This window comes from Phodopus roborovskii, unplaced genomic scaffold, assembly GCF_943737965.1.
Source record: "Phodopus roborovskii unplaced genomic scaffold, PHOROB, whole genome shotgun sequence".
Classification (NCBI taxonomy): Eukaryota; Metazoa; Chordata; class Mammalia; order Rodentia; family Cricetidae; genus Phodopus; species Phodopus roborovskii.
In genome coordinates this window covers 1538918-1556139 of record NW_026125759.1, presented here as the reverse complement: position 1 = coordinate 1556139, position 17222 = coordinate 1538918, and the positions used below count along the sequence as shown (strand labels likewise).

The 17222-nt window shown below is 42.2% G+C and overlaps 1 protein-coding gene and 1 pseudogene across 1 annotated transcript; one reads left to right on the top strand and one right to left on the bottom strand.

The window, feature by feature from the left end:
- The first annotated feature begins 1574 nt into the window (after nucleotides 1-1574).
- Nucleotides 1575-2036, top strand: LOC127217628 (60S ribosomal protein L21-like; annotated as a pseudogene).
- A 973-nt stretch (nucleotides 2037-3009) lies between these two features.
- Nucleotides 3010-15581, bottom strand: LOC127217627 (cancer/testis antigen 55-like). Its single transcript, XM_051178612.1, has 7 exons — nucleotides 15496-15581; nucleotides 10906-11042; nucleotides 10711-10800; nucleotides 9667-9863; nucleotides 4830-4974; nucleotides 3892-4004; nucleotides 3010-3273 (listed from the first exon to the last, which is right to left on the bottom strand). The coding sequence occupies exons 1-7, from the start codon at nucleotides 15579-15581 to the stop codon at nucleotides 3067-3069; spliced, it is 975 nt and encodes a 324-aa protein (XP_051034569.1). The 3' UTR covers nucleotides 3010-3066.
- Nucleotides 15582-17222: the final 1641 nt, after the last annotated feature.

Genomic DNA, 17222 nt, shown 5'->3' with positions numbered 1-17222 from the left:
AAAAAAAAAGATACAAATGAGAAACCGTCCCCTGAGATGTCGTCACTGACCATGATCTCGTCGTCTCCAGGAAAACTAGAGCTTTTCAAATCATTCACGTCCAAGTAGTATTAATGGAAACTTTCCCAACTATAAAACTTCATGTGGCTGTACATGTGTAATTAGAGTAGATTTAAACATTTGGTAAAGAAAGCCTTTTGATACGAAAAAGTCAAAATAGTTCAATATTTCAAAGTTTCTCAAGAGTTAGGCAACAAATATTAAACAATAACTGACTATAAAAACTTATTAACCTGAACTTAGAAAACAGGCAGTTAGTTGTGGTTAGCCTTGAATGAATTTCTGATTTATTGTTAGCCTTGAATAAGTTGTACGTTACTGTGCCTAACAATGATGATGTCATTTGTACTATCTGGATTTCCTTCAGTGAACACAATATCTGAGAAGCTATTCTTTATCCTGGATAAAAAGCCTTGCTTGAAAGCTGCAAAATACAGTCAGTTAAACTGCCTCTATGTTTGTTTCTGTTTGTCAACACTGAATTCTTACTCACCTAGTCTTCGAGAACCCTCGTGCCAGGGACTCCCATAACAGGCTGGGGTGGTCTGTGATACTTCCTTGAAGAAGACACATTGGTCCCATTCTAATGGCCTCTGGCTATACTCCCTTCATTTGGGCTTCTGGATGTCTGAATTCTCTTCAGACTCCAATGTGACATCATTTTTTGTGTGCTTTTTTTCTAAGTAATTTTACTTTATTTATTCTCCTCCTCCTCCCCCTTCTTCCTTTTTCAGCCTTTTCCCAGTTAGCAACCACTTTGGTTCTGGTGTCTGTAAGTGGCTCCGTATTCATCCCTATGAAACTGTCTGTCCTTTGGAGCTTCCAGTGACCACCTGTTGGAAAAAATCTGTGTTGAACATGGTTCAGAGAACAGTGACCTCTGGGTCAAAAGGGGTGTACTGTCTTTGTCAAGTGCTGCTCATATTATTGATTCAGGGATTCATCAGAGTACCTGGTGACTTCTATTTTGATTAAGATTGGGACTCCACAATCCTCATTCTGAACTCCCCCAGCATGATTGTCACCATTCTTAGAAGGGCCTGGAGGATCACTGGTGTGTTGGGGTTACATTTGGGGCACTCATCAGGATGTGGGTGTCAGCGAATCTCTTCAGGTTACTAGTGTTTGGGGTGCTTGAATGGTCAGCCAGGCAGGTGCTACACCCTTTACCTGAATGTAAAAAAAAAAAAATGTCAGTCAGGAGTTGTTGGCTTACTCAAGTAAGCTAGTGGTTGTGCATAATGGCAATCACGAGGTTGATCATAACTGGTGGCTGATCTCAGTATAATGTCACTAGTTCAGAAGATCAGTACTAGTGAATGGCTGAAAAATGTATTGAACTGGGTCTGGTCTGAGAATCCTGTCCTCCTAGAGGTTAGCTGACCACAGAGTTTGGCACTACAGTACCAAGGCACTCAATGGCTGGGTCTGGGAAGCCTTGAAGAAACTTGGACCTTAAGAATACTGAGGTGGGCATTTTGGCCACGGCAGCCATCTTCCAGCAACTGGCCAAAATGGCAAACACGAAGAGAAAGAGGAAAGACACTCGCTCCATGTTCTCTCAGCCTTTTAGGAAGCATGGAGTTGCTCCTTTGGCCACGTATATGCGAATCTACAAGAAGGGTGTTCAAAGGTGTTCAAAAAGGAATGCCCACAAGTGTTACCATGGCAAAACAGAAAGAGTCTACAATGTCACCCAGCATGCAGTGGGCATCATGGTCAACAAGCAAGTTAAGGGCAAGATTCTGGCCAAGAGGATTAACGTGCAGATTGAGCACCTCAAGCACTCTAAGAGCAGGGACAGCTTCCTGACGCGGGTGAAGGAGACCGACCAGAAGGAATAGGAAGCCAGGGAGAAGGACACCTGGGTTCGGCTCAAGCGCCAGCCTGCGCCACCCAGAGAAGCACACTTTGTGAGGACAAAAGGGAAGGAGCCTGAGCTGCTGGAGCCCATCCCATATGAATTCATGGTCTAGTGTACAAAAAGAAATCAAGACCTGGACTGAAAAAAAAAGAAAAAGAAAAGAAAAGAAAGAAAAGGAAAAAAAAAAAAAGAACACTGAGGCGGGAGATATTCTCCAGTGGTCTGTGGCAAAGGGGCCAATAGCAGCTATAGCATGAGCAATGAGATGGCAAGTCAGGGTATGAAGCAGACAGACACTGAAGCTTTGGGTTCTGGGTTCTGAGAATGGGGATGGCCGCACTCAGGACTAGGGGAAAATGGTGTAAGTTCCAAATCTTGATCCTCTGCCTGGAAGATCAAGACTGCAGTGAATACCCAAGGTATAGAATTGTGGGTAGAGGGCCAGACTACAGCAGGCATTGATGTAAGGAAACTGGTCGGGGTAGCCTGGATCTCAAATGCAGAGATCCCTCACTCTGCAGATGTTCGACAGGTCCAGGATTCCTTATGAAGGCTGGGGCATGTGACCCAATTGGGGAATTGGGGACCCAATTCTCAGACTAGTAAGAGTCTACTCTCATCTTTCTGGTTGAAGTAGAACTAAGTCTGGTCTTTCATTTCTCTGCACTGACTTATGTTGCACACTACCATAGGAGGAGGATGTACAGATGAACACTAAGTTTAACAAATGGAGAAGCTGGTAGGAAATGAAAGATATTGTAGAGAAATAAACATCGGAAAGGCATAAAGTGACTCAGACTACAAGACAATCCGCAATGCAAAGTCATACGTGTTCACATTTGGCTGCTCACTCAGAGAATCTTGAGTTAAATGCTTTGCTTCTCCATGCTGCTTAATGGCCAACAAGGCCACTGGCAGCATAGAATCTGTTCATGCTAATGAAAAAGAAATAATGCATTCACCTTGAAGGCAGGGCTGTTTCTTTGCTAAAATCATATTCCAATAGGACATGTTTTTGAATTAACAGAGTTCGTGTTGCTAATCCGGATGTTCAAAAGAAGAGTCCTAGATTGTATATCTTTGGATTACATGCTCATATTATTTTATTAAACCAGAGCCTTAGAAATAATGTTGAAAATGAATTATAAGGCTTGGCCAATACACATTTCCGCTGGGAACATTGATACTGCTCTCCGAGAACAGTGTGGCTGAATGCTGTCCACAGCAACCACGTTCACGATGTCATAGAGCTCTGGTATATAACCTTTAGGCTTCTGGAGGGAATCCAATGTGAAAAAGATGCTGGTTTCCACCACACCAGTTCTTCCGTCAAGGCTGGTCACACAGACCTACGAAGGGAAAGGACGGCAATGGGTATGAGGAAGAGTAACTCACCACAGCTACCCTTAACAACCCCTTGTCTCTAATCATCAGGTCCCAAGCCCCATCACTGGTTCTCATCCTTGACACACAGGGAAGTGTGTGAACACATCTGAGCCAGCATGTCACCCTCTCCTACTAAAGCAGAGAAACAGGATGAGCCCTGCGTATCTGATGAGAGGATGTGCCCTTCATGCTACCCAATGTGGCCAAACACTCTACCTCCCTGACTACATCTCATTCTCAGGCTGTACTAACCAGGGTCTTATTCCTCCCACCCCTTATCAGCAGGCTGAACACCTCAACCCAGGACACTCAAAGTTTCCCCACCATTGCCCCATAGCCAAGATACTTTGTAACTGCCATCCACAGAACATCCTAACGTCAAGTAGAGCACACAACCTAGGAATAAAGTACGTGTATAATCTATATTATTTTCTGTTTAGTTCCTTTTCAATCACTGAATGTGTCCACTTTGGCAGGGGACATACTGCCAAACATACCAAAGTCCTGGGCTAAAACAGTGATCAGGAAGGAAGGATAGGCAGCTGTGTACCCATGGCAAGGGCAACATGGAAGCATATTACCTCTTTGATATTCTGTGAGCTGAGGGGGCTCACAGAGTGAATTTTCATGTCTGAACTTCCAGGCTTCAAAGAATATTCAATCAGCAACAAGTCTCCTTTGAGAGGCTTAAATTCTAAAGCAGCCAAGAAAATTAGCAGTGTAAATGTCATTGCACTCAGGTCCTGTCACATTACCTAAGACCCTTCATCACTGCAATATGCTGATCAACATATCCTGAATGTATATACTTGACAGATACCTCAAATATCTTCTTAACAGTAAGGAAACCTAAAGCACTTTATTTCAACACTGGTATACTGGTTCTTCTATAACCATTTATTCATCAGATATGTGTAACTAGCAACTGTGTGTCTCAGAGGGGACGTTAAGGCTAGGAGCACATTATTTTCTCATCAAGTGGATATTTTGATATCTCCTTCGGTGACAGCAGGCAGGTACACAGTAGGAGCACATGCTTGAACCTTGGCAGCTAGGCTAGAGACAAAAATGTAAGACCCTATCTGTTGAAAGTTCTGGAAAGAGGACACAGAAAGAGAGAGACCTATCTGCACCTTTGCTCTGAAGTGATGGAGGTATATTCAAGATAAACTCTTATTCTGTGTGATGCTCTCATATTTTGCATGTATCCTGATGCAGTGGCACAATGTTGATGCCCCCGGCACTCAGAAGGGGAAGGGATGGCTTTCCTGAGTCATGAAAAGGTCTCAGACTCATAGTGAGTTTCAGCTATCTTTGAGGAACCCTAAATGAAAAACACAGCAGCCAAAGAAATCAACTGAATAGTGAAAACCTCTTGGATAACTTATGACATGGGGTGGACAGGATCGCTAGGCAATATTTAAAGTTCTTTCCATTTTTCCTTTTATTATACCTTACTTTTAGTTTCAAGGACACTTCCCACACTCTTGATCTATGCTTTTAAATACTGAAATCTTACCTCCTGAAAACAGCTTGACAGGGAAAAAAGTTTCCCGGCTGATATAGATGTTGTCCTGTGTTACTGAGGTGACACACCTAATACAAAGTTCTCTATCAAGGACTGATTCCTCAGTATCACCAAGAAGATTAGTCATGGCCTTCACCTGCAAGAGAAGGACACAGTGGCTGAAGGTGAAGTAAAACTCACAGGCAGAAATTTGTACACTTACCAAAGATTCCCCATCAAAAGAATAGCATTTTAATGAGTTGACCTAACACAGATGTAAGGGTGCTTGCAGTAGTACATAGGGCTCCTTGTCTGAGACAATGCACTTTACTATTCCCACCAAAATAGCCCTCCTGTAGCAGGAATCTTTTAAACAACTGTTCTCAAAGCTAGACCATACATTTTCCATTGAAGACACATCATGGATTTGAGGTGATGGTGTCAATTGAGGCTGTACTTGCTCCATGGGTTGGAAAATGCCTGCAAATGTGAATTTCACATTGTTGTTTAAAACTCTCACGAACTTAACCTTCTGATCTTGGAAGTACAGTGCTCTTGCTTTCCAAGAGTTCAAAAATCCAATAATGTAAAATATTTTTAAAATCTACTTCTAAACAAGTTATATTCATGGTCGTAACGCAGATTAGGAAACAATTTTGCACATTTAGACAAAAAAAATTTTAGGCTGAGTGACATTGGTGGGGTAATTTTAGGAAATGTGTTTTGTGATGTGTGCAAAGGAAAAGAAATGGGTTACTCTGGGAGATGGGAGTAGAGCAGAATGTATCGACAGGGACAAGAATGAGCAGCACAATTTTGGAGAACAAGGAAGGGGAGCATGTTATTTCCTGACTAGACCCATGTGCAGAAGTAGAAAATGACATGCGAGAAATAACCCCCATCAGAAGAGATTGAAAGGAAAACCAGGCCTAAGAACTTATCACACACACCAGACCAAGGCAAAGGTGCAGCTCCCTCCATTTGAACCACATCAAAAAGTGGATACCTATCACTTTTATAGCAACGATCCCCCACCGACCCATTATCTGATACTTGTTGGATTAGCCAAGGGCTGACATAAAAAAAAAAAAAAGTCCCTTCTTCTTCAGCTGAGGCCAGTCCTTGCTGTTGATAATGCCTACTTATCTGTCTTTCCAGCATCCCCCCCATTACCCTGTGGGCCTCAATCAATCAATTTACCTGTTCTTGACCTTGAAAAAAAAGTCCTGCTCTTTGCTTCTGCTTCTGGACACTATCTGTATTTTTTATGAAAAACTCACTGGTCACAATACCTGACTCTACAGAAGCAGCTCCTTCACCACAGCCTGTTTCAGTTTCCAATCTTATCCATAAAGACTGTTTCTACATTTTTGTTTGTATTTTTTTTAAAAAAAAATGTATTTAACTTCTTATTTATTTTACATCCTGGCTTCAATTTCCCCTCCCTTCTTTCCTCCCAGTCCCTCCCTCACCCTCCTCTGTTCCCACTCCACACTCCACTCTTCCTCCATTCCTGTCTGGGAAAGAGCAGCTCTCCCATGAATATCAACAAGGCAGGCATGTCAAGTTGCAGTAAGAGTAAGCACCTCCTCATGTACTAAGGCCAGGCGAGGCATCAGAAGAGAAAGTGGAGAAAAAGTCTCAAACACTTTGGCACTGGAGACAATTTCCTGAACAGAACATCAATCATGCAGGCACCTAGAAAAACAATTACTAAATGTGATCTTATGAAATTTAAAAGTTTCTGTAAGGCAAAGGACACCACCAATAAGACAAATCTGAAACCTACTGTATGGGAAAAGATCTTCACCAATCCTTCATCTGACAGTCAGCTGTTTTCAAAAATATTCAAAGAACTCAAGAAACTAGATATCAACAAGCCAAATAATCATCCAATTTAAAAAAAAAGAGGGGGGGGGATACAGATCTAAACAGAGACTGTTCAACAGAAAAATTTCAAATGGCTGGGAAACACTTAAGGGGTTCAACATACTTAGCCATCAAGGAAATGCAAATCAAATCACCCTGAGATTCTATTTTACACCTTTCAGAATGGCTAAGACCAAAACAAAACAAAACAAAACAAAGCAAAACAAAGAAACAAACAGGCAACAGATTATGCTGGAGAGGATGTGGAGAAAGGGGAACACTCCTCCACTGCTGGTGGGAGTGCAAACTCATACAGCCACTTTGGAGATGATTATGGCGGTTCCTCAGGAAAATGGGAATCAGTCTACGTCAAGGCCCAGCTATATCACTTTTGAACATATACTCAAAGGATTCTCCATCCTACCACAAGGACACTTGCTCAATCATATTCATAGCAGCTTTATGATAGCCAGAACCTGAAAAGAAACTAGATGGATAAAGAAAATGTGGCACATTTACACTGAAAGAGACTACTGGGAAGCCGGGGTGGGATATGGGGGCATTTCAGGGTCAGGTAAAAACCTGGCACAAGAGAATCTCCCAGGGATCTATAAGGATGATTCCTAGCAATGGCAGATAATTAGTCTGAACTGGTCATCTCCTGTGACCAGATTGGTGCCTAGTCCAATTGTCATCAAGAGGCTTGATCCAGCAACTGATGAAAGCAGATGCAGAGACCCATAGCCAAACATTAAGTGATGTTTGGGGAATTCTGCAGAAGAGGGGAATAAAGGATTGTAGGAGCCAGAGGAGTCAAGGACACCAAACAAAAGCTCACAGAATCAACTAACCTGGGCTCATAGAAGCTCACAGAGATTGAAACAAGAACCAGGGAGCCTGCACAGGACTGACCTAGGTACTCTGTATATATGTCAAAGTTGTGTAGCTTGGTCTTCTTGTGGGATTCCTAACAATGGGAATAGGGGCTTTCGCTGACTCTTTTGCTGGCTTTTGGGACACAACTCTATTTACATTTTTTTCATACCTCTTGAAACCTCCTGAATCTCTGCTGTAACCTCTTTAACCATTTGTATTCATTATGTAACCTGTATTTACTGTGTATTTACATATTAACTATAGAGTATTATATGACAATTGGGAATAGTAATTAAGGTTAAAATTAAGAAAAAAAGTGTAATCTTGTCCAGATTACCAAAATAATGTGTAATCTTGTTCAGATTACCAAAATAAGCAGGATTTTCTTGCAAAGTACTGCCATTGAAACCACTGTGTCTTATGAATTTATTGTTACTCAATAAATTCTGACATTGTGAAAAACAAAAGAGTTTGGCCTATTGGCATATGCTCCTGACAGAGTGCACTAATGATATAATTGCTATTTTAAAACATTCAGAATAAAAAACAGGGAGTTTTAGAAAAATTACTGAGAAACACATCCCATTTTCCTAATAAATATATTTCTTCCCAATGTGGAAAGACGTATGATGAATCTACTGTGTGAGAAAAACAAGAAGTACAAATTATAACTTTATCAATAAGAGTTAAAAAAATTCAAAATATGATCAGGACCTTGCTTCTCTGTTCTCAGTTTTACCATGATTTATAATAATAATAGTATGCCAGTATTTACCAATACTGGCAAAGGGATCTTCTGTGGCCTGCTGTTGAGACTCAACTGGAAAAGCATAACCAAGAATAATCTGACAATAGCCATCAGTGTTTTGTCAATAGTTCACTGAAGTAAACCTATATGGAGGCTCTCTACCTCCTCAGGCATCAGGAACACATGTGGTATACAGATGTGCATGCAGGGAAAACACTCACACACATGAAATAATAAAATTAATCTAAAAAGTTGAAGTGAATAAACACATACACTTTAACTGACATAGAAAAGAGTATGAACAATACAGTCTTTGTCATACTAATTCTAGTTTGGATACTGAATAGAAAATGGCTGGTCAGTATATGATACAAACTGCAGGGTTATACAGAATCATTTACATGTTCAAATATTAAGAGAGCTGACACAATATATAGATACAGAATAAGCATCACTGCATTCAAATGTTTTAACATAAAATCTACTAAGCTCAGAGAAGTGGGATGCCAACTTTGACTGTACATCAACAATGAATCTCTTTGGTTAAAATTTGGTTTATACATAAAAGTTTTAAGGTTATTAAGTTTATACTCTAAAGAAGACAAGGAAACTCTTAGCTACTTTCAGCAAGACACTGTACATCTTTTACAATGTAATTTGATTGTTGTGTTACAAAAATGCATAATAGTATTACACTCTTCTTTTTGCCTCTCATATATTACAGCCTGAATGCAGTTTTCACTCCCTCCCTCCTCCCTCCTTCCCTCCTTATTGTTCCCTCCCATCCACTCCTCTGTTCTCTTCTCTGAAACTTTTTTAAAAAAATGGGTTTTCACCATGCAACACTGGCTGGCCTGGAAACCACTATATAGACTAGGCTGGCCTTGAACTCAGAAAGTTTGCTGCCTCTGGTTCCTGAGTCCTATGACTAATGCCACGCACCACCATTCCCATCAAATACAATAGTTTGCATAAGAATATCCCCCAAAAGGCTAGTTGTTTGAACGCTTGTTTCCCAGTTGGAGGGGCTATTTGGGGAAGTTTAGGATGTGTGAGCCTTTTTGAAGAAGTTTGAAACTTTAAAGACTGTCAACATTTCTAGTTCTGCCTCTGTGCTTTAAGGCTGACTGTGAAGAGGTGAGTTCTCAGCTTCTGACTCCTGTCACCATAGCTGTTGCTTGCTGCTATCATACCTCCCTGCCATGATGACTCATCTTCTAGAACCGTAAGCCCAAATAAACACAATTCCTTAAATTGTTCTCATGATATTTTATCATGGCAAAAAAAAAAAAAAAAAAAAAAAAAAAAAAAAAAAAAACCAGTACCCCAAGAGACTTTGGGTAAACTTTACCATACCTTGGCTGCTTTCAGTGTATGAGTTGTTTTTGTTTCTTCCACAAGAGCAATAACATTGGTCCCAATGTTCACAGGGATGTTACCACACACCACATCAGTATTGAAAAAGATAGACTCATTAATCCAGCCATAGTCGGTACAGAGATGGGTCACAATTCCCTGGACAGACTTCAACTTGGAGTTATCTATGACACAGGGAAACAAAGGTCACACTGGTTCCTGTCAAAAGCAAAGAGTCACTGCACAGAAGTCCTACTCTGACCACCTGTGTAGATGTGAGCGCATATCATCACTTCTCTGACCAAAATAACTATTTCTGCACCCTAAGGTTGTAAGGATGTCTGCATGGCAGCTGTAGGAGACCTGTCCCAGTAAGAGTTCTAGGGCTGTGTTCATCTTACCTGCTCAGGAAGCCTCCTTAAGTCCCATTATTACTAGTGTATGCCTGCCTAGTCGTCAGTAGCAAACGCATAGCCGTGGTTCTACATTCGGACAGAGCGTTGAACGACATGTGCAGATGTAAGGGCATGTTTCCAAAATTGTCTTTTAGTCTCCATAAGCAGAAAGGGTAAGAAATGTTTTGGGATGTGGCTCCAGTATACTGCTGGGACAACCTGCCACCTTTCTCTATGGTACCCTCCTTATGACTCACTCTGCCTCCTGGCTTCAGAAACATCGTGTGTGTGTGTGGGGGGGGGGCAAGGCCAAATTCACTCTCCAATGGGATAGTCCCCTTCTCTGGGGGACACACAAAGGTGTCTTACAAGCGGAAGGCAGAGACAGTTCAGCCCACAAAGACTTGTGTCACGTGTTCTTTGAGTTGGTCCAAAGCCCCTTCTGCTTCGATCCACCAAGGGAGCCTGAGGCACAGTTCAGTGCTGTGCTAACTCTTGGGACCTCAGGGACACTCTGATGCTCAGGATGGCGGCAGGCCCCTCTCCAGTATTCGTGCCCCACTACACCTCATGGTGGAGGGTACCCTTTCTGAGGAGTCTCCTTGAGTGGGGGGATAAGGGACCTACCAAGGTATACCAAGAGGCATACCTTGACGTTGTTCCAGCGGTGTTTCTTTAGTCTTCCTCTGAAAGATCTCTGAGATCCGGCGCTGAAGTTTCTGCATACTGGTGGTCACCTCTGGCCAAGGCGTAGAGATGAATCAACAGGCCAGCTTTTCTGACTCTCAGGATGTGGTCCCGTTTATCTTCCCCAGCCTCTGTGAGATGGTAGTAAACAGCTAACCAGCGGCCCTCAGGAGAGCCAGGGACAGGGCACCTGGCTCGCTGTTGGCAGCTGCCCTTCTCTGCTCCCTCTCCTGGGAGAGCCCGCCTCTTTCCCCGGCCCAGCCAATCAGAGTCAATGGGGTGCCTACATCACTGCTGCAGCCAATAAAAGGCACTGGGCTGGACCATTTGGCCCCACCCACCCATTGTGAATGCACCAATAGGAAGGTCTCTGGAAAACTTGCTTGTAGGTGTGCCCTTGGTGTACTCAGTTTGGGACTAAGGGGTCTCTTTGCTACATGTTCCTGATAGGGCCAGGGATTTGTTTTAGGAGGTATGACAGAATCCTGTGTTCTACCATTGACCTCCCCTGCCCCAATCATGCTTGATGACAAGCATAACCAGTATCCACATTGTGGCATTGTTTGAATCGGGGTCAGTGTGTGTGTGTGTGTGTGTGTGTGTGTGTGTGTGTGTGTGTGTTGGTTTTCTGTAACATAAAATGTTGAAGATAGTGAAGCCTTATTGATTTATTCTTTATCAATAAAAATACAGGAGTCAGATATCAGGGTAAGAACCTGAAAGATCGGAGAAGCAGGGGAACAGCCACCAGTCAACTCCTACCTTTTCCATTCCCTTCTCCAAAAGGCCTTGCTTTACCGCCCCTTCTCCAAAAGGCCTTGCTTTACCGCCCCTTCTCCAAAAGGCCGAGATCCGCTTCCAGCCTTGCTTTACCGCCTTCTGTCTCCTATCTGTCTATACTCTGTGCCAGTTTGACAATTATTATGAGCCATTAACAGATTGTAATTGGGAGACTCTATACCTTCACTAGGACTACATTTAACAGATCTCTATGGTTAATTTTGGTCAATCGGTGGCTAGCTCCACCTTTTGACTACAAGCAAGCTTTAGTTGTTGGAATCAATCAAAATATCACACATTTCCCCCTTTTTGTCTAAATAAAAGACAAACATGCTAACTAACATTGTAAAACTATAATACAATAAGAACAATGAATATGTGCAAACACATACAGGTAAGAATTACAGTTTCATTTTACTAGAGACATTTGCTGGAGCATTGTGGAGGTAAGCCCCATTATGGCTGTAACTTCTAATAAATGTGTAATAACAGATTTAGCCTTTTCTGAACTCAAAGCAGTTGCCCATTCAAATCCTTAATATGGTGCGGTGTACATTGATGGGAGATGTCATTCTGTAAATATGTTTCTCATATTGGTTAATGACTAAAGCCCTGTTGGCCGATAGAAAAGCAAGATAAGCAGGATTAGGACACAAAGAGAATTCAGGGACATGTAGGAGGAGTCAACATATAGGACCAAGAGAACAGAATTCCAGACCCTCTCTCTGCTAAGATAAGACCACTTGGAAACACTTAGATCAATAGAAATGAGTCATTGGTCTTGTTCAAGGCCTTTGTGGGCCCTCAGTGAAACTCTTTTCTGATGATGTCCTGAGTCATGGAAAATCTACAGTTATCATTCCACAGGACCAGTCCCTTCACACACTCAGGCAGGTCATGAATGGGGCAGCTGTTAGGGTGGACCAGTGTAAGGCCTGGATATGGGTGTGAGTAGTAGCTGAGCTGGTCAATATGGGCTATTGGGACCACTCCCTCAGGAGAGAGGCAGAGCTAGTTCTCCTAGGCCTGTGCCATTATGGCCAGCTCTCGCACACCTCAGGTGAGGGGTGGGTCCATCTCTCTTAAGTGCTGGGTCAGCTCTCCCAGGGAAATTGGTCACTGGGACAAGGATGTAACATAAATCCAAAATATAAGAAAAATAACCTTGATTAAATATGATGCCTACATATTTAACACCTGGATCTGATTATCATCTTGCATATAATAAGCATACACAATTATTGTATTCCAAATGTTCCTTAACATAAAATGAACATATGGAACATTGGCATGTGTCAGAGCTTTTAAAAGGAGAAAATACAGTAGAGTATGATGGGACATAAGTTTCTATATGAAGGCAAAAAATGATTGGATTTTTGTCTGGTAACACAAAAAAATTAAGTCAACATGAATAAAGACAAAAATAAAAAGCAAACCCTTTTACTTTAAATTTTTACAATTATATTTTATGTATATTGGTGTTTTGCCTGCATGTATTTGCATGGACCCAAATGTGTGCCTGTTATCTTCCAAAGAGGCCAGAAGAGGGCACCAAATCCCTTTAGGCTTTATAGTATAGGGTAATAATTTTATGACTCACAGTAATGGTAGTTTGCTTTAAAACACATAGAGGTGAATACTGACCCAGCATACAGAACTAAGAAATTGGCCGGTGATATAGCTCAGTGGTAGAGTGCAGTGTAAAAACCACGGGTTTGATCTTCAGTGGTGAAAACAATCATTAAAAAAGCCAGCAGATGAAAACTTGATCTGTCCAGTCCACACAATTAAGTCCTAATTGTGAAGTGGGCAAGAAAGCCGATTAGCTGTTTTGAGGAAACAGAAGCAAAAGCATCCCTAAGCATTTTAGGTGCCTAGTATTAGGAGTGATTAGAGAAGTATAAGCAAACAATGGGAGCAAGAACAAAACAACACTCCCAGAGAGGGGCTCAGGGAGATGACTCTTTTGGTAAAGCACTTGCCTTGAAAGCATGGGGACTTACAGTGGGAGCCCTGGAATCCACTTTAAGATCCAGGCTGATGGTTCCTTCAAGCCCATGAGAGGCCTGGCCCTTACTGAATGGAGGTGGAGGAAAATTGGAAAGGGAGGGGTGTAGAAGGGAAGCCAGAGTCGGTATGCAAGATAAATGGGGATAAAAGATGTTATTTAAATAAAATAAAATAAAATAAAATAAAGAGAGTAAGTTTTTAAAAATCCAGGCTGTAGACACACGGGGGGAAGGCCCAGGTCCTGTCCCTAAGGATATATAACAGACTGATGATCCCCCATGGAAGGCCTCGCTCTCCCTGGAGAGCAGAAGGGGGATGGGATAGGGAGATATTGGGGAGGTGTGGGAGGATGGGAGGGAGAGGGAACAGGGATTGATATGTAAGGTAAGATTGTTTCTAATGTAAATAAATGTATATATAAAAGTAAATCCAGGCTGGCAGCCCATTGCTGAGGAGGTAGAGGCAGGCTGAAGCTTGCTGGATAGCCAGGCTAATTGATTTGGTGAGCTGCAGGTTCACTGAGAGACCCTGTGTCTCAAGATGTAACTTGGGGAATGAGCAAGAAGACTCATGATGTCTACTTCTGGCCTTCATATGCACACATATACTGGAATGTACACACAGGAATTTGTGTAGACCTACACAAATCAAATTTATTTTTCACTTAATAGGGAAATGCCACTTATTCCCTGACAGGATATTAAGCATCCTTGGCCTGTCATTTTTCTTAAATCAATTTTTAAGATTAAGGCAACTCCAATAAAAATATGGTAGTACAGCCGGGTGGTGGTGGTGCACACCTTTGATCCCAGCATTCAGAAGGCAGAGGCAGGAGGATGTCTGTGATTTTGAGGTCAGCCTGCTCTACAGAGCGGGTTCTAGGACAGGTAGGGCTGCTACAACAGAGAAACTCTGTCTTGAACACCCTGCCTCCCAAAAATCCATATATATATATATATATATATATATATATATATATATATATATATGATCTCTTGTTTCTTTTTCTGGAGAGAGGCAATACTGCAGAAATGTCATTATTGTATAATGTACACGGTAGAGTGAAAGTAAACGTGTAGTGGGAGAAATGCTATAGCACACATTAAACCACGCATGGGACAGATCTGGAGACATGGCACAGAAGTAGAAAGCACTCATTGCTCTTGCAGAGTGCCCAGGTTCACATCCTAGACTTCACATGGTGGCTCACAACCTTTCTTAAGTTCAATTCCAGGGGACCTGACATCCTATTGTGTTTTCTCAGAGCACCGGTTATGTATGTCTTACATATATATACATGCAGAAAACACACTCTTAAAAAGTTTTTTTAAATTAAAGATGCATGTAAGAGCCTTTTCAACTGAAACAAAGTACGGGGGTCTTCATTGGGCTTTGTATTTTACATGCTTTATTTTAAATTTGAGGTTCGTAAACTATTGTAAACTTAGAAGCTGGAAAGAATGGGTGCTAGAGTTTACTGAATGGGTGCTAGCTCACTGATGCCAGAACAGTACCTCCTCCGCCCAGTTAAACGATAACTGAAACCCCAGAGGACTGACAGAACTTCTCACCCTTTGTGCGCATGTGCACACACAGCCAATCAGCAAGGGGATTGCTTGAGCTCCGTTTTTCTCGTTGTTACCCAACATGCTTTGAGGCAGCCACGAAGCCGGACCCTTGAGGAAGAGGCCCCCGTGAGTGAGGCGGTAATTAGCCACCTGTGGCGAGTCTGTTAACCATGTGGTTCAGCCGAGTACGGTGGGGGGGAGGGGCGCTGGGGTCCTTGAGGGGCAAGGATGGAAGTGTCCCTCCCGAGGGAGGCGTCCCTCACTGGACTCCTGCAGTACCCTTCTTCCCTCTTGACCTTCCCCTCAGGCCTCTGAGTAGAAAACTGCAGTCGAACTTTGCCGAGGGCAATCCCTTGACCAGACTAGTGCCTAGCAGAAGGCAGGGAGACCTCGGGGATTGGAGGTCCCGAGAGTTAGCCCCCTTGGTGAGGTGTGGGTGGGAAGGGCCAGAACCTTCTGCAGTGCCGTTGCCCATGGGGAATCCGTTAGAAACTGACGCCCTCTCGTAGTTGACCTCCCTCGGCCTCAGAAGCGCTGGAATTACAGACAATACTTCAGTCCAGGCTGCTTTTATTTAACGGCTTATGGTCATTTTTTGTTCGTTTTTTGTGAGACTTGTTTTGTTTTTCAACTCCAGTTTCACTGTGGAACGTGGCTGTCCTCCACGTACGTGCTCCGCCACGTGCTGTGACTAAAGATGTGCGCCACCACACTTGGGGAGTCCGTTTTTATTCATGTGATGTTTTGGTTGGGGGATGTACGGTCTTAGTTTAACCTCAGGTTTGCCTGAAACCTCTTGTGCAGCTTAGCCTGCCGTTGAAATTGAAGTCCCTTGCCCGGACTGGGGCCTGAGGAATCACGCCCGTTTTATTTTTATTCTTTTTAATTATTTTTGCATTTTTGAGGATTGAACCTACAGCCTTTTTGTGTAGCGCTGCAGAACTTTTTATTTTAGATCTATTTCACATCCACATTGCTTTGAAAAAATGCTTGTGATAATACCTACTATGAGATTGACATAGACACATTTGCCCAGATTTACCAAAAACCTAGCAAAGATGAGATCAAAATGCAGATCTTCCTATAATTAGGTGTAAATCCACTTGGGATTCAGAGTTGAAGCCATCATTATGTTTCACTAGTTTTTAGCTGACAAATGGCTAGTTGTTGGCTTTTAGACTTATAAAATAAAGAAGCCCAAAACATTTTATTCAACTAAAATCACTTTTTAAAAACAATTGTATATATGGTTAAGATGGCTATTTCTGAAACCAGCTATTCTGTTAAATATTTAAATAATAAGCCATTAGTCTTAAAGCTGAAGGTAATAGAAATGTGGGTTTCCATCTAAACCTTTTGTGTAACTATTAAATGCTAATTTTATAAAAATCATTCTTATTTAATATTTTATATTTTCAATTTTATCAGTTTAAGCGATTCTTTTGCATTCAGATGGTTTGAGAGACTTCTTTTGTGTTTAAAATCAGAAAACCTAAGTTTCTGTGTGGAAAGGCATGGAGAATCCTTTCTTAATAACTGATGACTTCGATGAAGAGCAAGATGGGGATGTTTCACAAAGGGACATTTTTGAAGGTACCAGATATCTAATGTTGGGCATTGATGCTACAGTTCTTCTGTTTTAAACTTACTCCATTTTTTCATTTGTTTGTTTTTATATTGTGACTGCAGGTCCCCCCCCTCAGATCCCCTCTCCCCCAGATCCACTCCTCCTTTGCTTCTCTTCAGAAAAGGGCAGCCCTCCCAGGGATAACAACCAAACATGGCACATCATATTAAAACAAAACAGTCTCCTCATGTTAAGTCTGGATGAGGCAACCCTAATAGGAGTAAGGGTCCCATAAGCAGGCAAAAGAGCCAGAGACAGACCCATCTCTCACTGTTGGGAGTGCCACAAGAAGACCAAGTTACAAACAAAACACATATGCAGATCACCTAGGTCAGTCCTATACAGGCTCTGTGCATCTCTATGAACTCACATTCATTGATTCTGAGAGCCGCTTTCTTGTGATGTCTTTGGCCCTTCTAGTTCATACCATCCTTTCTCCCTCTCCAGCAGGATTCTTAAACTCCGCTTAATGTTTAGCTATGGGTCTCT